At 42.8% G+C, this 25,376-nt stretch overlaps 1 protein-coding gene across 3 annotated transcripts in view; it reads right to left on the bottom strand.

Moving 5' to 3' along the window:
* Positions 1-7,745: 7,745 nt before the first annotated feature.
* The window catches only part of LOC139539964 (semaphorin-3D-like), a 69,450-nt gene continuing 51,819 nt past the window's right edge, over positions 7,746-25,376 (bottom strand). For 2 of the 3 annotated variants that reach the window (XM_071343415.1, XM_071343416.1), the window contains exons 15-18: positions 24,194-24,351; positions 19,589-19,653; positions 19,318-19,457; positions 7,746-9,381 (exon numbers count right to left, since the gene is read on the bottom strand). In XM_071343415.1, the coding sequence (XP_071199516.1) occupies positions 8,755-9,381; positions 19,318-19,457; positions 19,589-19,653; positions 24,194-24,351 (990 nt within the window). In that variant the 3' untranslated portion in view covers positions 7,746-8,754. Of the gene's footprint in view, positions 9,382-19,317; positions 19,458-19,588; positions 19,654-22,875; positions 23,843-24,193; positions 24,352-25,376 lie in introns of those variants that run through there. The other variant, XM_071343417.1, reaches the window with a different exon arrangement.

The following is a 25,376-nucleotide window of genomic DNA, read 5'->3' as shown; positions in this document are numbered from 1 at the left end:
TGGCAGTGATTACAGCCTCAAGTCGTCTTGGGTATGACACTACAAGCTTGGCACGCATGTATTTGGGGAGTTTCTCCCATTTTTCTCCGCATATCTTCTCAAGCTCTGTCAGGTTGGGGAGAATCGCTGCACAGCTATTTTCAGGTCTCCCCAGAGATGTTCGATCGGGTTCAAGTCCAGGCTCTGGCTAAGCCACTCAAGGACATTCAGAGACTTGTCCCATAGCCACTCCTGCGTTGTCTTGATTGTGTGCTTAGGGTCGTTGTCCTATTGGAAGGTGAACCTTCGCCCCAGTCTGAGGTCCTGAGCGCTCTAGAGCAGGTTTTCATCAAGGATCTCTCTGTACTTTGTTCTGTTCATCTTTCCCTCGATCCTGACTCCCAGTCCCTGCCGCTAAAAAACATCCCCACAGCATGATGTTGCCACCACCATTCTTCACAGTAGGGATGGTGCCAGGTTTCGTCCTGATGTGATGCTTGGCATTCAGGCCAAATAGTTCAATCTTGGTTTCATCAGACCAGAGATTGTTGTTTCTCATGGTCTGAGCGTCCTTTAGGTTCCTTTTGACAAACTCCAAGCGGGCTGTCATGTGCCTTTCACTGAGGAATGGCTTCTGTATAGCCACTCTACCATAAAGGTCTGGTGGGGTGCTGTAGATTGCTGTCCTTCTGGAAGGTTCTCCCATCTCCACAGAGGAACTCTGGAAATCTGTCAGAGTGACCATCGGGTTCTTGGTCATTTCTCTGACCAAGGCCCTTCTTCCCTGATTTCTCAGTTTGACCGGGCGGCCAGCTCTAGTAAGAATCTTGGGGGTTCCAAACTTCTTCCATTTAAGAATGATGGAGGACACTGTGTTCTTGGGGACCTTCTAATGCTGCAGACATTTTTTGGTACCCTTCCCCAGATCTGTGCCTCGACAATCCTGAGCTCTACGGACAATTCCTTTGACCTCATGGCTTGGTTTTTGCTCTGACATTCACTGTCAACTGTGGGACCTTATATAGACAGATGCGTTCCTTTCCAAATCATGTCCAATCAATTGAATTTACCACAGGTGGACTCCAATCAAGTTGTAGAAACATCTCAAGGATGATTTACAATTGGCTCATTCATCCCCCTCCTCTCCCCTGTAACTATTCCCCAGGTCGTTGCTGCAAATGAGAACGTGTTCTCAGTCAACTTACCCGGTAAAATAACGGATAAATAAAAAAAATAAAAAATAAAAAATGATTAATGGAAACAGGATAGAGCTTAGCTCAAATTTGAGTCTCATAGCAAAGTCTCTGAATATTTATGTAAAATTTGCTAAAAAAAAATAAAATAAAACGTTTTTGCTCTGTCATTATAGGGTATTGTGTGTAGATTAATGAGAAAAATAAATAAAACATTTTAGAATAAGGCTGTAACGTGACAAAATGTGGAACAAGTCAAGGGGTCTGAATACTTTCTGAATACAGTGAATAATTCCATTAATTAGATTAACTGGTACCGGGGACCTTCAGATGAGGCTTGTGGGCATCCTAGAGCGCCATCGTGTTCATGAGTCTCATCTTTCAATAGAGTGGACATAATCCTTTGTAGGCCAGACCAATATTCGGGATGTCTCATGGTCTGACAAACACCGCTCTAGCTCTGCCACGTTTAGCAGATATGTAAGGTCGATATTGGTGGATGCAGTGGATTGAGACTTAGCCCATGCAACACAGATATCTCTATCTTAAACAGACGGATTTTGATGGGGATTTTGTTATTATGTTAATTAGATTTTTGCTGAGTGTGCGGAAATTGCAGGCTACGGGTTAATGTAAAACAATGGCCACAGAGCAGCGCATACCAGTGAGGGTTGGCTGTTAATTTGGGAACTGGTAATGGCTGTCTGGTATCCAGATCCTGGGGAGCCTAACTAGCAGGCAGTTTTCCGCCTGTCCAGATCTGTAGACCCCTGCTCCCTGACTGTGCCCTGCCAATGCCCTCTACCTCTCCCTACCCCCCTCTTCTACCCCTGTAGAGACCTCTCTCACCCATACTCATCACCCCTTTATGCCTGCCTTAACAACACTTCATCCCCTCCTCTCCCTTCAGTGATCTTCTGATGCTGTCTATGCCTACTGGTAACTATCCCCTCTCACCACATTTATACTCATTTACATCTCTCTCTCTCTCTCTCTCTCTCTCTCTCTCTCTCTCTCTCTCTCTCTCTCTCTCTCTCTCTCTCTCTCTCTCTCTCTCTCTCTCTCTCTCTCTCTCTCTCTCTCTCTCTCTCTCTCTCTCTCTCTCTCTCTCTCTCTCTCTCTCTCTCTCTCTCTCTCTCTCTCTCTCTCTCTCTCTCTCTCTCTCTCTCTCTCTCTCTCTCTCTCTCTCTCTCTCTCTCTCTCTCTCTCTCTCTCTCTCTCTCTCTCTCTCTCTCTCTCTCTCTCTCTCTCTCTCTCTCTCTCTCTCTCTCTCTCTCTCTCTCTCCCCCCCTCTCTCCCTCCCTCCCTATGGAGTGGGCTAACTGACTGAGACAGTGGGAGGTTGGTGAGTGGGGAAGTAGTGGGTGCCATGGGTATGACTGGAACACAATCCCATTCTAAAGGATATTTGAGATCATCAGAGGGTATTAAACATTTAGAAACAAAGGCGGGATTTCTCCCAGTGATTTCTGTGCTCTTTTGAGAACCTCAGAAAGCATACGAAGAAAACAACCAAGACAACAGAGATTACGCTAACAATCAAACATTGTAGTAACTGTTTAACAGTTGTGTGAACATGCTAATCATTAACAATGTATGTGTGAACATTATAACGGTCAGATTAGGGCTGTTGTTTCAGGCTTTTCTGGAGGTTAATCATAAAGCTGTGTCCTGTTTGGCTCCTTTGTGTTCTGTTCCTCTGACTGTTAAATAAACAATAGGCCAAGATAGAAGAGCTTCTCAACGCAACGCACAGTCATGCTGAAATATTCATCATCTTTGTTATGTTATGGGACAGAGAGAGAAATCACAGCGGAAAGGAGAGGGAAAACCTTTTACACCAAGCAATATAAGTCACATCCGTTGTATTTTTAAATGCCATACAACAACTACAGTACTATTTAAAGAGAGTGAAAAAATTGTGTGATCCCATTGTTGTCCTTCCTGTGTGCTACACAGTGAATTTCGTTGTCAGATTTATGTCAAGGTTGCCATCAATATGTATCAATTACACTAAAAGCCAGAACACAACATATTCTAAAATACAACACTAAATAGCCTAACTCTTTTAGACTCCTGGGGCCTCATTTATCAATCATTCGTAAGCACAAATCTGCTCGTAAACCATGCAGGGGAAACACTTCACGCAAAGTGGGAGATTTATCAATATGAACATTTGCTTGAGTGTGTGCATAAACTCAGCCTATGCTGCCCTTCAGTCTCTTACAGAACAGGGCTGTGGGCAGCTGAGCGAAAATGGAGGCAAACTAAACCTACAGAGGACCTATCATCCTTTCACTCCCTCCTCTAATTCCCTGTATCCAAGTGCTAAAGCCATTTCTATCACTCTACATTTCAAGCTTCTGCCTCTAACTGTAGGAAACTCTTTTCCACCTAATCCTCCCTCCTTAAACCTCCACCCCCTTCCCTACCCTCTTCACCCTCTGCAGACAACTTTGTCAACCACTCTGAATAGAAGGTTGACAACATTTACTCAGCCTATTGAGTCCACTGGTCCCACTCACACAGAACTACCCTATGCCTTGACCTCTTTCTCCCCTCTCTCCAGATTAAATTCTGCGACTAGTGAGGTTCGGCCTTCAGACAACCTAACCGCTTGATCCCATCCCCTCTGTTCTCCAGACCATCTCTGGAGACCTTCTCCAATTCCTAACTTCCCTCATCGACTCATACCTGAGAACTGGCTGCGTCCCCTCTGACTTCAAAAAAGCCCGAGTTGCTCCCCTACTCAAGAAACCAACACTCGACCCTCTGACGTCAAAAACTTCAGACCGGTATTCCTTTTTTCTTTTCTTTCCAAAACAAGTTGAGCATGCTGTCTCTGACCACCTCTCTCACTATCTCTCAGAGTTAAATAAAGGTTAAATAAAATACAAATTTAAAATATCTTCTTGACCCTAACCAGTCAGGCTTCAAGATGGGTTACTCAACCGAGACTGCTCTTCTCTGTGTCATGGAGGCTCTCCTCTGTTCTCATCCTCCTAGATCTATCCGCTGACTTCGACACTGTGAACCATCAGATCCTCCTCTCCTGCCTCTCAGGGCTGGGCGTCACAGGCTCTGCACACTCTTGGATTGCATCCTACCTGGCACCCCACACCTACCAGGTGACGTGGAGAGGATCTGTGTCTGCACCACGTACTCTCACTACTGGTGTCCCCCAGGGATCGGTTCTAGGCCCTCTCATCTTATCTTTATAAATCAAGTCACTCCACTCCGTTATATACTCACATGGTCTCTCCTATCATTGCTATGTGGATGACACTCAACCACTTTTCTCCTTCCCCCCTTTTGACACCCAGGTGGTGACACGCGTCTCTGCATGCCTGGCAGATATCTCAGCTTGGATGTCGGCCCACTACCTCAAGCTCAACGTTGACAAGACAGAGCTGCTCTTCCTCCTAGGGAAGGCCTGCGCATTCCAAAACCTCCATAATGTCCCCCTCCCAGAGTGCAAAGAACCTTGGCGTGACACTAGACAATGTAGAGTATGACCCTACCTCACACAGGAAGTGGCACAGGTCCTAATTCAGGAACTTGTCATCTCCCGTCTGGACTACTGCAGAAAAGAAAAGAAAGAAGGGATTCCGGTCTGAAGTTTTTGACGTCAGAGGGGTCAAGTGATCTGAGAGTCTTTTGGTGCCTTTTGGCAAACTCCAAGCTGGCTGTCATGTGCATTTTACTGAGGAGTGGCTTCCGTCTGGCCACTCTACCAGAAAGGTCAGATTGGTGAAGTGCTGCGGAGATGGTTGTCCTTCTTGACGGTTCTGCCAGCTCTAGGAAGAGTCTCCGTGGTTCCAAATTTCTTCCATTTAAGAATGATGGAGGACACTGTGTTCCTGGGGACTTCTAATGCTGCAGACATTTTTTGGTACCCTTCCCCAGATCTGTGCCTCGACACAATCCTGTTTCAGAGCTCTATGGACAATTCCTTTGACCTCATGGCTTGGATTTTGCTCTGACATGCACTGTCAAATGTGGGACCTTATATAGATACAGTGGGGAGAACAAGTATTTGATACACTGCCGATTTTGCAGGTTTTCCTACTTACAAAGCATGTAGAGGTCTGTAATTTTTTATCATAGGTACACTTCAACTGTGAGAGATGGAAAATCCAGAAAATCACATTGTATGATTTTTAAGTAATGAATTAGCATGTTATTGCATGACATACAGTGGGGAGAACAAGTATTTGATACACTGCCGATTTTGCAGGTTTTCCTACTTACAAAGCATGTAGAGGTCTGTCATTTTTATCATAGGTACACTTCAACTGTGAGAGACGGAATCTAAAACAAAAATCCAGAAAATCACATTGTATGATTTTTAAGTAATTAATTAGCATTTTATTGCATGACATAAGTATTTGATACATCAGAAAAGCAGAACTTAATATTTAGTACAGAAACCTTTGTTTGCAATTACAGAGATCATACGTTTCCTGTAGTTCTTGACCAGGTTTGCACACACTGCAGCAGGGATTTTGGCCCACTCCTCCATACAGACCTTCTCCAGATCCTTCAGGTTTCGGGGCTGTCGCTGGGCAATACGGACTTTCAGCTCCCTCCAAAGATTTTCTATTGGGTTCAGGTCTGGAGACTGGCTAGGCCACTCCGGGACCTTGAGATGCTTCTTACGGAGCCACTCCTTAGTTGCCCTGGCTGTGTGTTGCGGGTCGTTGTCATGCTGGAAGACCCAGCCACGACCCATCTTCAATGCTCTTACTGAGGGAAGGAGGTTGTTGGCCAAGATCTCGCGATACATGGCCCCATCCATCCTCCCCTCAATACGGTGCAGTCGTCCTGTCCCCTTTGCAGAAAAGCATCCCCAAAGAATGATGTTTCCACCTCCATGCTTCACGATTGGGATGGTGTTCTTGGGGCTGTACTCATCCTTCTTCTTCCTCCAAACACGGCGAGTGGAGTTTAGACCAAAAAGCTCTATTTTTGTCTCATCAGACCACATGACCTTCTCCCATTCCTCCTCTGGATCATCCAGATGGTCATTGGCAAACTTCAGACGGGCCTGGACATGCGCTGGCTTGAGCAGGGGGACCTTGCGTGCGCTGCAGTATTTTAATCCATGACGGCGTAATGTGTTACTAATGGTTTTCTTTGAGACTGTGGTCCCAGCTCTCTTCAGGTCATTGACCAGGTCCTGCCGTGTAGTTCTGGGCTGATCCCTCACCTTCCTCATGATCATTGATGCCCCACGAGGTGAGATCTTGCATGGAGCCCCAGACCGAGGGTGATTGACCGTCATCTTGAACTTCTTCCATTTTCTAATAATTGCGCCAACAGTTGTTGCCTTCTCACCAAGCTGCTTGCCTATTGTCCTGTAGCCCATCCCAGCCTTGTGCAGGTCTACAATTTTATCCCTGATGTCCTTACACAGCTTTCTGGTCTTGGCCATTGTGGAGAGGTTGGAGTCTGTTTGATTGAGTGTGTGGACAGGTGTCTTTTATACAGGTAATGAGTTCAAACAGGTGCAGTTAATACAGGTAATGCGTGGAGAACAGGAGGGCTTCTTAAAGTAAAACTAACAGGTCTGTGAGAGCCGGAATTCTTACTGGTTGGTAGGTGATCTTCACAAGGTTTTCACACACTGTTGCTGGTATTTTGGCCCATTCCTCCATGCAGATCTCCTCTAGAGCAGTGATGTTTTGGGGCTGTTGCTGGGCAACACAGACTTTCAACTCCCTCCAAAGATTTTCTATGGGGTTGAGATCTGGAGACTGGCTAGGCCACTCCAGGACCTTGAAATGCTTCTTACGAAGCCAGTCCTTCGTTGCCCGGGCGGTGTGTTTGGGATCATTGTCATGTTGAAAGACCCAGCCACGTTTCATCATCTAAAGGGTTCTACCCAGCACCAAAAAGGGTTCACCTATGGGGACAAACTGAAGTACCCTGTATGGTTCTACTTAGCACTTTTTTTCTAAGAGTACACAAGAACTTTTCAAAACCAAAAACACCTTGGGATTTATACTGTTACAGTCTGTCCAATCAGCCCAATACTGACATACCAACCTCTCCTGTTCATCAGCTTTATCTCCCATGGAAAACACACACACACACACACACACACACACACACACACACACACACACACACACACACACACACACACACACACACACACACACACACACACACACACACACACACACACACACACACACACACACACACACACACACACACACACACACACACACACACACACACAGTTCTCCTTGTTCAGCATCTATGACCAGCTGGGACTGAATCATCCTGACATGCTTTGAAGAGGAATAGATCATTCTGGCCCAAGCATTAAGGCCAGCTAGTGTGTGTAATCAGTGTGTGTGGTGTGTGATCAGTGTGTGTGTGTGTGTGTGTGTGCGGTGTGTGATCAGTGTGTGTGTGTGTGTGTGTACAGCTGCTGTTACTATATCAGGACTGGACCAACTGAGCTAAACAAAGTTCACTGCAGTAAAAAAAACAACTTACGGTGCATTTGTCATTTCTCTCTCTCATTCTCTCTCTCTCTTCCCCATACTCATCCGTGAGAAATTATAAGACAAGAGTTTATTTACATAACTTTCAGACTCTACCAAAATAAATCTACCTACAAAAAGAGAAACATTCACTTTGTACAAAAATATGATTCTTTGTTCCTTCTAGACATAATATGTGATTATCATAGTAGCAGTAGAATAGGTCCTATCTAAGCTTAACTAGAGCATGCAGTTTCACCTGTACATGTTATAGAAGTATTTACAGTCATTCAACATGAATGCATCTGATTAAGACACAACACACTGAGCTCTGGGCACGTCTCATACGGTTAAAATAGAGTTATGGCTAGAAGGGATGCAGCTAATGTCAAGGTCATGTCACACTCTCGCTGTGAACTTAGACTTTGAACAAACCTACCCACCCACCGAAAGCCAGCTTAGTTAGTTAATGCTTGTTAGCTTGCAAAGGCGGTAGTTAAAATTGTCAAAACAAAGTTGTTTGTAGCAAGTGTAGCCAATATCAGTTTGACAACTAAGGCATAGTGATTGCAGTGATGTTCCCCTTAAATGTACAACTACGGCGTTAACGTGTACTACGATCAAAACATAATGATTCTAAACACTCTCCAAAGTCACAAATTCGGCAGACAAGTTCTAAACTTTCGCTGGAATTTAAAATAACTTTTGACATTAGCTGCAGCCCTTCTTAAATAAGGTTTCTTTGATACGTCAGTAAAGGCACTGAGACACTATTGAGACACAGCCATAGGGATCATGGGTAGTGTAGTTTGAGAATCCAGGCCTACGTGAGCCCTATGAGTGTTTGACTGGTAAGAAAGAAGATTATACCTCTGTAAGAAGAGTCTACCGTGGTCCATATTATCAACTGCAGGATCCCTGTTCCCATGCCGTTATAACTGTTCCTCAACTAAACATGATCATCTTCCCTATTGTCCCGTCTTACACCTATAAACATTGATGGTCTCCCCTAATATTTTGACTGATTACACTTTTCGCTACTGCTGTTTCAGTAGCAACTCCTCCTCGTTGGTACCCTCACCACTTCATCCACTCCTCCACTGCCCTACCCTCTCGCCATGCTTCTCTTTATCCCTCTCTGCACCTCTCTCGCCATGCTTCTCTTTATCCCTCTCTGCACCCCTCTCGCCATGCTTCTCTTTATCCCTCTCTGCACCCCTCTCGCCATACTTCTCTTTATCCCTCTCTGCACCTCTCTCGCCATGCTTCTCTTTATCCCTCTCTGCACCCCTCTCTCCATGGTGTCGTCTGTTCCTGCTTTTCTTCAGCTCCTGGATGTGTTTCCATTTTCCTGCCCCTAACCCCGCCCCCTGCCCTCTCCCCCCTCTCCTATTGGCCGGCCTCTTTTCCTGCCACAGCGAATCACAGTAGTCCTCCAGCGAGCCAATGGGAGAACTCATCACACGCAGATAATCCTTATAGCGCTGACGAGACTCAGCCCCGGGGCGAACTTCGACGCTGGGGTCCTCGCTGGGCTTGGTCCGCCCATCCAGATTCCCGTAGGGAATGAGACGAAGTGTAAGGCGGAGCAGAGTGTGTGTGAAGTGTGTGTGTTCCTGTGCCACACACACATACACGCCAGCGTCGGCAGGATGGAGAGAGCGGATGAGAAAACCACGGTCTGTAAAGACCACTCTGTCATCTGGCCTCACCTAGGAGAGGGGGTGAGATGAGAGAGTACACTTGCTATAAGCAGTCATATACTGTAGTACTCTATAAAGACAACCATATAATAGGAATGAAACATTGGACAGACTTTTAGCCTAACTCAACCAAGAAAATACAGGGAGATACGCAGGACAACATTGATAATGAAACATGTGGAATGTTTGATATGAGCATCAGGTAGCCTAACGACTAGGAGCATTGGACCAGTAACAGAAAGGTTACTGGTTCAAATCCCTGAGTTGACTAGGTGAAAAATCTGCCGATGTGCTCTTGAGCAAGCCACCTAACCCTAATTGGTCCAAGGTCGCCGTCAATAATGGTGGATCCCTGGCTCTGACCCCACCCTCAGGAGGAGTGGGATATGCAAAGAAAAGAAAATCCAATTCACTTGTACGTGTGAAATAGGACAAATGTGAGCACCTAATTATCGTATCTTATATCTGGGTGAACGAACACTCAGGTCTAACAGGGAAAACCAGACCCATCAACACCAGACTGTAACCCTTCAACAACATGTCACACACACACCAATGCCTCACTCACGCACACAGCTAATTTGCACTCAAGGTGTGTTAAGCATGGTAATGGCCCTTGAAACAGGATGCACATTAAAGGTTTGGGTGCGGTGCTTGTCGACTGATGGGGTCAGAGGTGTGTGTGTCACGGTCAGTGGTGCTAGTGTAGCAGAGTGATAATGGTCTTCCCTCCATGCCCACAAACATCCCCTGTGATTCATCAGGTGACACGGCCTAAAACAACACAGCTGGGCTGTGTGTGTATGTGAGAGAGAGAGGGAGCAAGCGGGAACGTTTCAAAGCATACCTCCCCCCTGCCAGCGGTGAAGAGGAAGAGATCATTCTGGCCAGCTAGTGTGTGTGATCTGTGTGTGCGTGTTGATGTTGATGATGTGTAGTTGAGCCAGAGGCAGCAGACCGTACAGCTGGGATATGATTGGAGTCTGGACATGGTGTCCCATATAGAGGTTCTAGTGTTTAGCACTGTGCTATTATAGATATATACTTTACAGGCGGAATCTGACTGTAGTTTGTAGAGAGTAGAGTGGAATGTACTGTACTGTGTGTTTCACATGATTCTGCATTTATTCTGAGTATGTTTTGTTTGAGTCAACCGTTTGGAGACACCAGCTCTTAGGTTTTATAGCTGAGTTTTACAAGGGGATGTGTTCAGCGGATATGGGGGACATGAAACACAGTGAATTAACAGATACTGATATGCAGGTGTTCTGACCAGCTGGTCCAAGGTACTTCCTGTCACAGACGGTCTGGATTGGAAATGATGGAAAGAGAAGAAGAAGAGAGAGAGGGAGAGGGAGAGATAGTGATAGGTGGGGTGGGGGGAAGAAACTGAAGAAACGGAGGGTGAAGATTTGAAAAGGGAGGAAGGGATTGAGGAGAGGTAGACATACGGAATGAGTTGGAGGACAGAAGGAAGGAACGGAAAAGAGAGAGAAAGTGTGATGGGAGGAAAGGAAAGGCTGGAGAGTGAAATGTTGAAATAAAACAGACAACACCCGCTCCTATATTAAGTCCAGCTGTAAGACCGCACACACACACACACACACACACACACACACACACACACACACACACACACACACACACACACACACACACACACACACACACACACACACACACACACACACACACACACACACACACACACACACACACACACACACACACACACACACACACACACACACACACACACACACACACACACACACACACACAAAATACAGTATCAGGGATCTAAAGTGCGACCAATTTGGATAGGTGGCAAAATATTTTGCTGTGCGACCAGGAGTTTCAGTTTAGGAGCACTGCGCGACTAGGAAAACACTATAATAGTTCTAATGATAAGGCTTTGCTGTACCGTTGTTTCTGAGTACCCTAGAGAAAAAAGCAAGTGCAAATTCAATAGCGTCATGGTTGCACCACAACTGGAGCATAAATGGCTTGCTTGTAGCCCAACCAGGTCAAAAGATCTGACCCATATTACTGGTGCAACATTTTATTTTTCTATAGCAGATTGCATTAAACGTATTAAACGGCAATTATTGTGAACTCAGTGCGGTTCCCTTACTTTTTTAGTAGTGGTTTCTTTGCAGCAATTCGACCACGAAGCCCTGATTCACACAGTCTCCTCTGAACAGTTGATGTTGAGATGTGTCTGTTACTTGAACTCTGTGAATCATTTATTTGGGCTGCAATTTCAAGGCTGGTATTTCTAATGAACTTATCCTCTGCAGCAGAGGTAACTCTGGGTCTTCCTTTCCTGTGGCGGTCCTCATGATGGACTGTCGTTTCTCTTTGCTTATTTGAGCTGTTCTTGCCATAATGTGGACTAGGGTCTTTTACCATATATGGCTATTTTCTGTATATCACCCCTACCTTGTCACAACACAACTGATTGGCTCAAACGCATCAAACGCAAATTAACATTTAACAAGGCACACGTGTTCATTGAAATGCAGCCCACCTCATAAGCTGGTTGAGAGAATGGCAAGATTGTGCAAAGCTGTCATCAAGGCAAAGGGTGGCTACTTTGAAGAATCTCAAATATACAATATATTTAGATTTGTTTAACACTCTTTTGGTTACTACATGATTCCATATTTGTTATTTCATAGTTTTGATGTCTTCACTATTATTCTACAATGTAGAAAATAGTAAAAATAAAGAAAAACCCTGGATTGAGTAGGTGTGTCCAAACCTTTGACAGGTACTGCATATGTGAACACACCCACATTCATAAAACATGTCGTGGGTCGTTCTAAAACGACTTGCGTGTCGTTAACCATTTGTTTACACACTCATGTTACCTCATTGGCTAGCTAGCTGACAACCTGGTAATTCTTCCAAACATTTGGGGGCACAGAAAGTAAGGAAAGGGGATAGCTTACTCAGGAGATCAATGTTCATAGCAATGAATGAATAATAGGCCTCTTGCATGTCGTCATCACAAATCTGACATTTTTAAAAAGACAATTTTCAATGTAATGCGTCTCAATAGGAAAAGTGTGCTTTTACACAATGCAGAAACCTAATATTCCACAAATGACTAATTTCAATAACAGGTATTTGTGTCAACATCTTAGCTTTTATAATAAACTAACAGTGTTGCAAATTTGTTTCTAGGGCACAACATGTGTTTCAAAAGTAGCTAGAATGAATATACCCTAGGCCCATTATAAGCTGTATCTCAAGCAATTCAAAAATATATATTTTCTTGTGCTCCTAAATTTCATTTGGTGCTCCTAACTTTTTAAATTCCTGTACAGTATATAATAAAGGTTGAAGAAAAGCTTCTCTAAAGGTTATTCCACCAGTAGTGTGTGTGTGGACAGCGGTTAGGGTGAATGTTCTTATCTGTGGGACTTCTCCTTTGTTTGGATTAGAAAGACAATTATGTTAAATAGCATCTGTACCACACACTATTCAACATAGTCATGGTCAAAATATTCCAGCGAGAGTACTCCTGTATCCAATCTTTCAACCTCCTTCCCATTGTGTTGCTAACCCACAAACCCATGGCCCTGCCTGGGGAGGACAGTGTTATGGTGTCCCCTGTAGAGGCACACATAAACACACTCACAATCATACACACTCACATCACACATGGCCAATAAAGAAAGCGGGGAAGGTCTGGGGTAAAATGTTGAGGTGACAGGGAAAAGAGGGGACATGAGGAGAAGTAAAACAAGGGGAGAAGAGAGGATGGAGGAGGAAGGCGAGGGGAGAGGGGTGATGAGAAGAGAACGATAGGGGAGGTAGAAGGGACAAGGAGATGGTGTAATAACTGAAGGTGTTGATTAGGCCAGTCTCTGTCATCTGGTTAAGGAGATGAGTGTCAACTTCAATGAGTTGCTCTGCTCCCCTTTCCTTACCAAAACACCCCCACCCTCTCCCTGTCCCTCTCTCGATTCCTCACCTCCCAGACCCACTACTCTAACACAAACACATGTATCTCGCCATCTCTCTCTCTTTCTGTTTCTCTCTCTCTCTTTTCTTCACGCCTCCTCAAATATATCCTCTTCCATGTAAAATACAAATAAAACCCTTTCCTCTATCTCCATCTCTCTTTCTGTTTCTTGCTCTCTCTTGCTCTTCCAGTGTCTGGTCTCAGTCAATCACCACCTGTCTAGCAGAGAAAGGGTATCTGAAGGTTCTATTTCCTCATAATGATCAGTGAGTTCAGGGAGAGAAGAGAAGAGATGAGGTGGCAGAAGGAAGAGGAGAAGAGCATGAGAAAGAGAGAGAAAAATATGGATATTTGTATGGGCTGTGTTTCTGCACAACTATCATTATCACTCCTCTCCATCTTGAAGTCACTAGTGTTTGACCCCTGGTCATCGGCTCTCTGCTCTACAGAGAAGAGAGTTGACAGTTGAATGTGTAGGACTTAGACAAGGTTACTCATCAAACATCAAACAAGGAGAAGACCTGATGCATATACTGTTACATACTACACAGTGGTGGAAAAAGTACCAAATTGTCATACTTAAGTAAAAGTAAAGATACATTCATAGAAAATGACTCAAGTAAAAGTGAAAGTCATCCAGTAAAATACTACTTGAGCAAAAGTCTAAAAGTATTTGGTTTAAACTATACTTAAGTATCAAAAGTAAAAGTATAAATAATTTCAAATTACTTCTATAAGGCAATCCAAACGGCACAAATATATTGTTTTTTATTTATTAATTGTAACGAGTACTTTTGGGTGTCAGGGAAAATGTATGGAGTAAAAAGTACATTATTTTCTTTAGGAATGTAGTGGGGGCAAAAGTAAAAGTAAAAACAAAATATGAATAGTAAAGTAAAGTACAGATACCCCAAAAAACAACTTAAGTAGTAGTTTGAAGTATTTTTACGGAAGTACTTTACACCACTGATACTACAATCTTAGAAAAAAAGGTGCTAAGTTGAACCATACAGGGTTCATCAGTTTGTCCCTACAGGGAAACCCTTTTTGGTGCTGGGTAGAACCCTTTAAATAGAACCCTCTATGTAGTGTTCTTCAAAGAACCTTTATATGGTTCTACCTAGAACCCTCTATGAAGGGTTCTGCCTAAAACCCTCTATGAAGGGTTCTATCAAGAATCCTATTATTGTTGGGGGGTTCTTCCTAGAACCCTTTACGGAGATTTTTCCAGCCTTATCAGGCTTTAAAATGTAATTATGACAATACATTACCTACAGTTCATTGGGAAAGTATTCAGACCCCTTGACTTTTTCCATGTTTTGTTACGTTACAGCCTTATTCTAAAATGTATTAAATTATTAAATTTCCTCATCAAGCAAAAACAGGTTTTTAGATATTTTTTCTAATTTATAATAATTTGGCAGCGATTACAGATGAATTTACCACAGGTGGACTCCAATCAAGTTGCAAACACACCTCAAGGATGATAAATGGAAACAGGATGTACTTGAGCTTCTACTTTAATACATTTTAGAATAAGGGTATAACATAACAAAATGTGGAAAAAGTTAATGGGTCTGAATACTTTCCAAATGCACTGTATATAAGGCCTTTCTTCTAGTGCCTAGTTATACCCTAACACAGGGTTGTTAGGAATCTCCTGGTTTACAGGCCACATCAGGCCTGTAAGTCACAATATGGTGGCTTGCAAAGTGATGTGTAATTCCTATTGGAGTAAGGACAGAGTTAGGATAGCCAACAAAAGGCATTGTTAATCACCCACAACCAGCATACTGCCAGGCTAGGGAAGACTGACTACTGAAACTGCCTCAATCATCTACACTGGAACAACCATCTCAGTGGGGGGGGCAATAAATCTAATAACTAACAGATTGGATAAGTTTAGAAAACTGAATGTTATTTATCTTTGTGTAGCATAAAATTAATCAACCAATTAATGTAAAAACACAGATATTACAGTAAAACAAACAATTCTGATAATATCCCTGCAATAGAGCATGCTGGGAAATATTATATATGGTTCTATGTAGAACCCTTGCCTTGTAATGAATAATTCTTGCCTTCTAAAGAATCATCAAAGAATCCTTTTTTCCAAAACCGGTTCTTAGGATGTTAAAGGATCTAGTTAGAACCCTTTGCCTTACAAAGAACCCGGTTCTTGGTAGAATCATATCCTTCCACAAAGAACCCTTTTGGAACCCTTTGTTCTAAGAGTGTACCCTTCTTCTGACCTCTTCCTCTCATCCTTCTCTTCCTACAGTAATTCTGGCAGTTCAAAGTCAACCAATCATACTGCTAGAGTTAGAAACGAGCTCCGCTTTCGGTCTGAAGACAACAGCGATCTCAGTGCACTCTGTTACACACACTTCAAATATTTTTTCTATTTATATTTTGATGTGTGTATTTTCTGTAATTTTCTGAAATTCATAAATCCCGGAGCCGACTATGTGCAAAATCTGCCGGTGTGCCTTTGAGCGAGACAGTTAACCCTAGTAGAGCCCCACAGCAGAGGTGTCATAAAACCTAGCGGTCAAACAGGGCAACGGTTCCAATTGTTTCTCCACCATTAATTTTCTCCATGGGAGATTTTAGGAACTTTTAAAATAAGTGCTGTGTTTCTTGTAGGCTTACCCTGGCATGACATTTTGATAACCATGTAAATCTCACTCGGACAAATGGACTTGTATCAATATATTCAGCTCTATTTACTCTCAGATTCTAAAATGCTAATTAGAATCAAAGTAGACTTCACACAAAACTAAAAATCTCTCCAAGTTCCAGGACGTCATCTCTAACTGACACCTTTGCTAACAGGTTTTGTCAATTTAAAACATGCACCAGACAGTTGACAGAATTGTCCATTTAAAGAAATGTTCCCAATTTATTTATTACTACATTTAGCTAACATTAGATAGTTAATCCAAAGATTCTTACCTTTGCCTCGATTCAACAGTCTCGTCCAGATCATCATGACAATCGTAGTTCTTTATGATAGCCACATTAGCAGCGAATTAGCATTTCATTTTTGGTGGGTAAATACAGGCTAATATAATGATCAAAGTCACCTTATCCTAGAGACATTTACACAGTTATTAAAACATAACGCCAGGGTAAGCCTACACGAAAACACAGCCCTTATTTGAAGTGTTTCTAAAATCCCCCATGGGAAAAATGAATGGTGGAAAAAGAAACGATTGGAACCATTTCCCTGTTTGACCAGTAGGTTTTATGGGTATTATGACTCATACTGTGGTACTCTATTGCTGCTGTAAGTCACTCTGGATAAGAGTGTCTGCTAAATGGCTAAAATATGAACATGGCATAAGTCAGGGCAAAATGTGTAGAATTGCAGGAAATTTGCTTAAAAACATTTCTCTCCACCCTATGGCAGAATGTCGAAAATTGCATGACATGAGTTATAAAATTATTATTATAAAAATTATTATTATTTTCTTGCAAAGATTGCTGATCTAGAACATCGAAGCACCCCTCCAGGTTGTTTTGGTTGGTTGTGTTGTTTTGCTGTCATGTAAGGGCACATGATGTAACAGTTAGAGCAGATAAAATGTCTGTTTTTCATCCATGGGACATGATGACTTACAACGAACCTCTGTAGTACTGCCAGTACTGTAAGCCTCTGATAACACAAGATTTACTTCTGTCCTGACCTGACCCCTCTCTACATGCTGTGTGTGTATGCAGAGAGGCAAACGGGTGAGGACCCAAAAGAGGCGAGAAAACATTTCCGCACAGAAGCACGGTGTGAAGTGCAAGAAAAAATGTGCCTATTTTCAGAGAATAAGAACATAATACACATTTGATTAATCTCAATACTCCTAACTTTCCAAACCACAATAGACAGATAAAATAGTTCCAGAGAGAGTTGGGCTCTTTGGTCTGTGTTCAAGGTTTATCATGACATGTAATGAAAATCTCAGTCTCCCCAAACATAAATACATAGCCCACTGGGCACACACTAAATCAACGTTGTTTCCATGTAATTTCAACAAAATTAGGTTGTACCAACGTGGAATAGACGTTGAATTGATGTCTGTGCTCAGGGGGAGGATACTATAAAATCTTTTTTTCAGGTTTTCACTCTCAAAATCACACTTTTGAAAATAGAAAATCAACACAATTGGAAGTTCTATGTCCACAACAATGCTTCAACCACATCAGGAGACCACTTTCCACATCAGGAGACCACTTTTGAGGTCTGGGGAAAATAAAATAAATTAAAAGGGGGGGGTACTTGCTTTTAATTAAATTGCACACCAACAAGAGACCATTGTGTTTCGTTAGCTGTGTTTCTGTAGGGGTTCTTGTAGTGGTGTTTAATGTGAAGGGAGACTTTGCTTAACAAATACCCACCCAATTGATACAAATCATTATGATATCATTCTGCCAGGTAGGCCTACATTGTAATCAACATTTGACTTGGAAAGTTTATTGGGAAAGCCTTTAGAAATGACTGTTTAGGCATGCTAATTGGCTACACTACAACACACAGCAGCACAGAAACAGATGTTATTCTTTACAAAGTTGCAGGAAATACAAATCACTGATGCATTCTTTTCATGAATTATGAGAATGTGCAATTTCACTACTTTTCTAATAAGTACATATATTTAACCTTCGGTGCTCAGTCCAGACGCTCAGCCAATGATTTCGATATGAAGCTTCGAATCTAAACAGCAAATTGGCAAGTGTTGATTTTTTTAATCTAAAATGTCTAGTGTTGTTTCAGGAGTTAAATTCACACTGTTAGAGTGAGATTAACACTCAGTGTTGTAAAATAACCCCAGTTTTGGTGTTAATAACCAGAGTTATTGTTTTACACTTTGGAGAGTAAAACAGTCTCATCAAAACTACACCCATCATTACCATATTTCCCAGCTTGCTTTGCAGGTATTTTTTTTTCTTGGGGGGGGGGGGGTTAATATCTGTGTTTTTGCATGTACATTGATTGAATGATTAATCTTATGCTACACAAAGATAAATAACATATATTTTTCTAAACAAATCCTATCAGTTAGAGACATGTCTTGCACCAGTTACTGAAATGGTTGTTCTGGTTTAAATTGTTTAGGTTGTCTACTTAACCTGAGTTCCTAATAATGGTAGTCATTCTGAATGCAGGTAGAGGGGTGAATAAAAATTCGAACAGTTGGATATCGTAACTCTGGCTGGATTCCAAAAGGAATTACACTTTGTCAGACAGTATCATATGATTTGCAGGCCTGATGTGGCCTGTTATTCGTATAAACCAGGATGTTCCTAACACCACTGTTAGGGTAAAACTAGGCCAACAACATAAAGTAAAATAAGATATGATAACATTTGCCTAGGTAATCATTTGGTGAAAGCCACAGACCTTTAAAATGGAGACCATTTCAACAACCATGTCTCTGTCACTAACAAGTACAGTCATGAGTGGTAACCCTACAATTGACTCGAAAAGAAAAGGCACAATGGGAAATATGCAAAATAGGCTTTACACCATATAGTGTTAAAACAGCCAGAATCACTCACTGTAACAGTGTTTTTGCATAACACTAATAGGAGTTAACTCTAGATTAACACTAGTGTTGAATATAAATAACACTGCGGGTTAATTACACCATAGTGTTAAATTTGAGTAACACTGGCAAATGTAAAGCAGTGTTATTTATTTTAACTATGAAGTATTACATTAACACTCAAAATGTAACACTATAATCAGAGTAATTTTTACACTCTGTAGAGTAGGACCATATGTTATCTGAGGTAGCGTTAAAATGAACTCTTTAAGTGTTTTTGATTTGTCGCTGCAACATTTACTGTGTACACGATTCATGTGGATAGTCTATTTTGAGATCAAAATGGTGAATATTGCAGAAAAGTTTGAATCCCTGTGTGTGTGCATGTGTGTGTGAGTGCTTGTGTGTGTGCTTGTGTGAGTGCTGTCTCACCTCCTCTCTGTGTTCAGCTCCAGGTCTGTGTATGAACCAGCGTATGGTGGCCTGTTGTGATTTGGGGAGACACTCCAGGAAGGTTGAGTTATTCTCCACCCCAAACATTATCCTCTCCTCCACCCTGCCTCCACGCAGAGCTGAGGACACAAAAATGAATCCATGTAGTGTTAATATGGTGATGGTCTGAGCAACACGCATGCACACGCACACACACGAGAAGGTACTGTATCAGGTCAGGGAAGCATTTAAGTCTTGTTTTATCACTTACTGTCATCTGTGTCCCAACACTGGCTGGATGGGTCTCCATGTTTAATGTCTTGTCTCCTAGCTCTCCTGTCAACCCAAAACGCATACATAAAACACACACACACACACGCCACAGGGTCAGGGGTGAAAGGTCAATAAAGGTAATAAGGTCACGTCCTGCTGTCAAGGCAATGTTTGGCTCCATACATACATTATTCAGTGTGAGGTGAGTTCATAGTAGTTAGCTTATAGCAAAACCAGGGGCAACATTTTACTCTTTCAAACGCACACATAATATGGTTCCTGTGGCGTGTGCGTGTATGTGTGTCCTGAGTTCGTATTACAGGTAACAGGAGCTACTTCAGGCTAGGATTTAAGCTGCTCTGTCTGTCCTGATAACCCTGTTAAATATGTCTAACATACTGAACATACTGACAACAACCAGATATGGACAACACACTGAACCCAACATGCTGACAGCCACATATGGATAACACACTGAATACAATAGGGAAAGGGGGATACCTAGTCAGTTATGCTGAATGCCTTCAACTGAAATGTGTCTTCCGCATTTAACCCAACACCTCTGAATCAGAGCGGTACGGGGGGCTGCCTTAATCGACATCTACGTCTTTGGCGCCCGGGGATCAGTGGGTTAACTGCCTTGCTCAGGGGCATAATGACAGATTTCTACGTTGTCAGCTCGGGGATTTGATCCAGCAACCTTTCGGTTACCGGCCCAACGCTCTAAGGCAGATATTCAAGTGCCTCTCTCTCTGAAAGCTATGGATGGATCTATGGATGTTTACACAGTCAACCACATACATTCTATATATTGAGCTTAAACTTCAGCTATATGCCTCCCCCTCTCTCACCATCTCTCTCTATCCGTCATAGATTTAGGTAATGTGTAGAGTTTTGTATTCTGCTGCCTTTACGTCCTCAGATCAGTTTTCAAAGTCCCAACAGGCACCACCAACCAGGATTCCCACTATCCCACAATGCAATAGCGTGACCCTTACTCTCACATCATGCAATGGTGTGACCCCAAACTAAACTCATCAAAAAAGAAATGTCCCTTTTTCAGGACCCTGTCTTTCAAAGATAAATTGTAAAAATCCCAATAACTTAACAGATCTTCATTGTAAAGGGTTTAAACACCGTTTCCCATGCTTGTTCAATGAACCATAAACAATTAATGAACATGCACCTGTAGAACGGTCGTTAAGACACTAACAGCTTATAGACGGTAGGCAATTAAGGTCACAGTTATGAAAACTTAGGACACTAAAGAGGCTTTTCTACTGACTCTGAAAAACACTAAAATAAAGATATCCAGGGTCCCTGCTCATCTGTGTGAACGTGCCTTAGGCATGCTGCAAGGAGGCATGAGGACTGCAGATGTGGCCAGGGCAATAAATTGCCATGTCCGTACTGTGAGACGCCTAAGACAGCGCTACAGGGAGACAGGATGGACAGCTGATCATCCTCGCAGTGGCAAACCACATGTAACAACACCTGCACATGATTGGTACATCCGAACATCACACCTGCGGGACAAGTACAGGATGGCAACAACAACTGTCTGAGTTACACCAGGAACGCACAATCCCTCCATCAGTTCTCAGACTGTCCGCAATAGGCTGAGAGGCTGGACTGAGGGCTTGTAGACCTGTTGTAAGGCAGGTCCTCACCAGACAACACCGGCAACAACATCGCCTATGGCCACAAACCCACCGTCGCTGGACCAGACGGGACTGGCAAAAATTGCTCTTCACTGACGAGTCGCGGTTTTGTCTCACCAGGGGTGATGGTCGGATTCGTGTTTATCGTCGAAGGAATGAGCGTTACACCGAGGCCTGTACTCTGGAGCGGTATCGATTTGGAGGTGGAGGGTCCGTCATGGTCTGGGGCGGTGTGTCACAGCATCATCGGACTGAGCCTGTTGTCATTGTAGGCAATCTCAACGCTGTGCGTTACAGGGAAGATATCTTCCACCCTCATGTGGTACCCTTCCTGCAGGCTCATCCTGACATGACCCTCCAGCATGACAATGCCACCAGCCGTACTGCTCGTTCTGTGCGTGATTTACTGTAAGACAGGAATGTCAGTGTTCTGCCATGGCCAGCGAAGAGCCCGGATCTCAATCCCAATGAGCATGTCCGGGACCTGTTGGATCGGAGGGTGAGGGCTAGGGCCATTCTCCCCAGAAATGTTCATGGGAACTTGCAGGTGCCTTGGTGGAAGAGTGGGGTAACATCTCACAGCAAGAACTGGCAAATCTGGTGCAGTCCATGAGGAGGAGATGCACTGCAGTACTTAATGCAGCTGGTGGCCACACCAGATACTGACTGTTACTTTTGATTTTGACCCCCCCTTGTTCAGGGACACATTATTCAATTTCTGTTCATCACATGTCTGTGGAACGTGTTCAGTTTATGTCTCAGTTGATGAATCTTGTCATGTTAATACAAATAATTACACATGTTAAGTTTGCTGAAAATAAACGCAGTTGACAGTGAGAGGACATTTCTTTTTTTGCTGAGTTTATATAGTCTGACTAGGACACTGCTATAGTCTGACTAGGCTATTTATCCTGGATGCACACACACACAAACAAAAAGAGGACAACGGAGAGTAACAGTAACATTAATCATTAGCGCATCAAAGAGTTTCTCATCAATGCTTCTGCCCTAAGAGAGAGCGAAAGAGGTAGGTGAACACCCATGTGGCACAGAGAAACGCTGAAGAAACAAAAGCCCACCAAAACAAAAAATAGAGAACATATCTGAACACTCTATGACAGTCCCTAGAGCCCTGAATTGGGAGAAAAATAGGGCAAGGTCAGGTAGGATATAAACTTTCTCTCTTCTTCAGGTTCATTAAATCATGCTTGTGGACGTCTTCACATACCTGATCTGACAGTGAAGGATGAACATGTCAGAGTAAATGACAAATTTACCTCATTTCATGAATAACGAAGAGGTAATCTATTGATCCTGAGGCCTGCTATGGTTCAGATACCTTAGATGAAAAGAATAGCAATGTGGCACAGCTGTTGTATATGCTCCTATATAGTTTATTTGTTCTTCAGGCTACAAAATGTTATATTAATATACAGAGAATATGGGACATTTTCTACACCTGGGAAATGTGGATGTATGTACACTGAGTGTACAAAACATTAAGAACACCTTCTCTTTCTATGACATAGACTAACAAGGTGAATCCAGGTGAAAGCTACGATGCCTTATTGATGTCACTTGTTAAATCCAATTCAATCAGTGTAGATGAAGGGAAGGAGACAGGTTAAAGAAGGATTTTTAATCCTTGAGACAATTGAGACATGGATTGTGTATGCATACCATTTAGAGGGTGAACGGGCAAGACAAAATATTTAAAGTGGAACTGACAGCATTTAGCAACATGAAATCTTATACAAATCTGTTCATATACACCCACATGAAGAATATATCACTTTAAAACAATTATGACAAGGGAGGACTTAGATATGGACATTTTCACATTTTCATAAATTCTTTAATTACGTATACCATGGCATTTGTGAAAATTTTATAGCAGTATAGAGTGGGAAAGTGGCCTAACAAAAACATCTGTCTCATCTAGGACCAGAGTCTACGCAGAGCTACAGTAAGCCTTTATTTGCAACATAGGCCTGCCATCATTCACTTTGAACTGGACTGTGTGTTTACATGCAGTTGCAATAGCGCGACATAAGATCATTAGAACGCATTTGTCTAATGCCACAAAATACACCTGAATGGATTTCTGAAAATATGTAAATACCACTTGGGAGTCCTATTGGTCAGGTATGCACATCAACAACAAAAAGATCAACAACTATTGCGAGCCATGAGCTAAAATCTAACGAAAGAGCATTAGATAAACCCTTTCAAACTTTTTCAATTAGTTGACGATCAAAATTACACTAATAAACGATGGGGAATTGTAGCCTACTCGTTCTTCTGCCAACAATGAATGCTTGTCCCAACCAAGCACCCAAAGCTAACTGGTTAAATTTGTCTAGCTTGCTAGCTAGCTACTTCCAGACACAGATGAGAGAACACCTTACTCTGACCATTTTACTAACCCAGCAGAGCTGGCCGGCTGTTTACATGTTATCTAGAGCATTCGTGACTAACTATTACTTAAGTTGCCTACGTTTACTGTCACTGGCCAGTCATATTCAGTGGGTGCTGCGCGTTCGTAAATTCATCAGTTAGTCTGTTCTCTGGAACAATCAGACGAGAGTGCTCTGAAATCGGAGAAGATAGCCAGAGTGAATGTGCGAACGCAATCAATATGATAACTGGATAACAATTGTTGAAGTTCTTTCTAGTTAACCAAATGACACCTGCATCTGTAGCTGTGTATAGACAGCGAAAAACGATATGAGGGGGAAAAGTCAGTCACTCACCCACTCCTCTAATGGCATGACATCCTCCTAACAGCCTTAGTTACATTCGGCTGTTTTTGTCCAAAAAAAATTGAGCCATCCCAAACGGAGGCAGCAGACAATGTACCAGGCCAGCTGTGATGTGATGTGTGTGTTTGTGTGTGTGTGTGTGTGTGTGTTTGTGTGTGTGTGTGTGTGTGTATACTCTACCTCTTGGATGCAGAGATGTACCGTGAGCAGGTGTGTCCGTCCCAGGCACAGTAGGGGTCTCTGGCGAGGCAGCACTCTGCACACACCTGACCATACAGGTGACACCTGCTCAGTGACACCTGGGCTAGCCCCGCCCCCGAACCCACATATAGCTGTTGCTATGGAGACAGAGATGGAGAGAACAAACAACCTCAGAGAAGGGTACAGTCCAGCCCACTTTTCAACTAATCAACTAAACACCTTGTTACAGTATATGTTGTTGTTTACACTATACTATGGTTCATTGTGGGACAAGAGATCTGTTTTTCTGATCTAAGTTTTGGAAAGCGTGTGTGTGTCCATTTGAGTGCACATATGTGATTTAGTACACCCACATGTCTAGTGGTATATAGTACAGTATCCTCAGGGTTCTAACCTCCAATTATTATTACTGTAAGTCAACCTCGTTTAAACAACAAAACCTTCAACAAAACCTTCAACAACACGAGAGAGAGAGAGAGAGAGAGAGAGAGAGAGAGAGAGAGAGAGAGAGAGAGAGAGAGAGAGAGAGAGAGAGAGAGAGAGAGAGAGAGAGAGAGAGAGAGAGAGAGAGAGAGAGAGAGAGAGAGAGAGAGAGAGAGAGAGATGTTTTGTATGGATCTGTCGGGACTCGTCTGAACCAGGGATTTCAAAACAAACTCTGAACGGAAACATGGAAAACACTGGGGATGAACCCCCCCCACACACACACACACGCACACACACACACATGCTGTGGCAGATGAAGGGAGGCTGTGATTGGGGTTGAAGGGCCTGCTGACATCCCGTACCCTCAGATAATGAGGGAGGAAAAGAGAGGGGGAGGGAGAAGGGGGATAGAAGGGAAAACGAGTGGGAAGGTGGCTCTGGAAAATGCAGCTAATGGCATTGAGCCTGATTTACAGTGCATTCGAAAAGTATTCAGACCCATTCCCTTTTTCCACATTTTGTTGGTAACAGCCTAATTCTGAAATGTATTAAATAAAATAATAATCCTCATCAATCTACACACAATATAGCATAATGACAAAGCAAAAACAGGTTTGTAGATTTCTTTGCTAATTTATTAAAAATTTAAAACAGAAATAACTTATTTCCATTAGAATTCAGACACTTTACTATGAGACTCAAAAATTAAGCTCAGGTGCATCCTGTTTTCATTGAG

The sequence above is a fragment of the Salvelinus alpinus genome, chromosome 15, assembly GCF_045679555.1.
Source record: "Salvelinus alpinus chromosome 15, SLU_Salpinus.1, whole genome shotgun sequence".
Lineage (NCBI taxonomy): Eukaryota > Metazoa > Chordata > Actinopteri > Salmoniformes > Salmonidae > Salvelinus > Salvelinus alpinus.
Note: the sequence above shows the minus strand (reverse complement) of the source record. Positions and strands in the feature narration are given on the sequence as shown.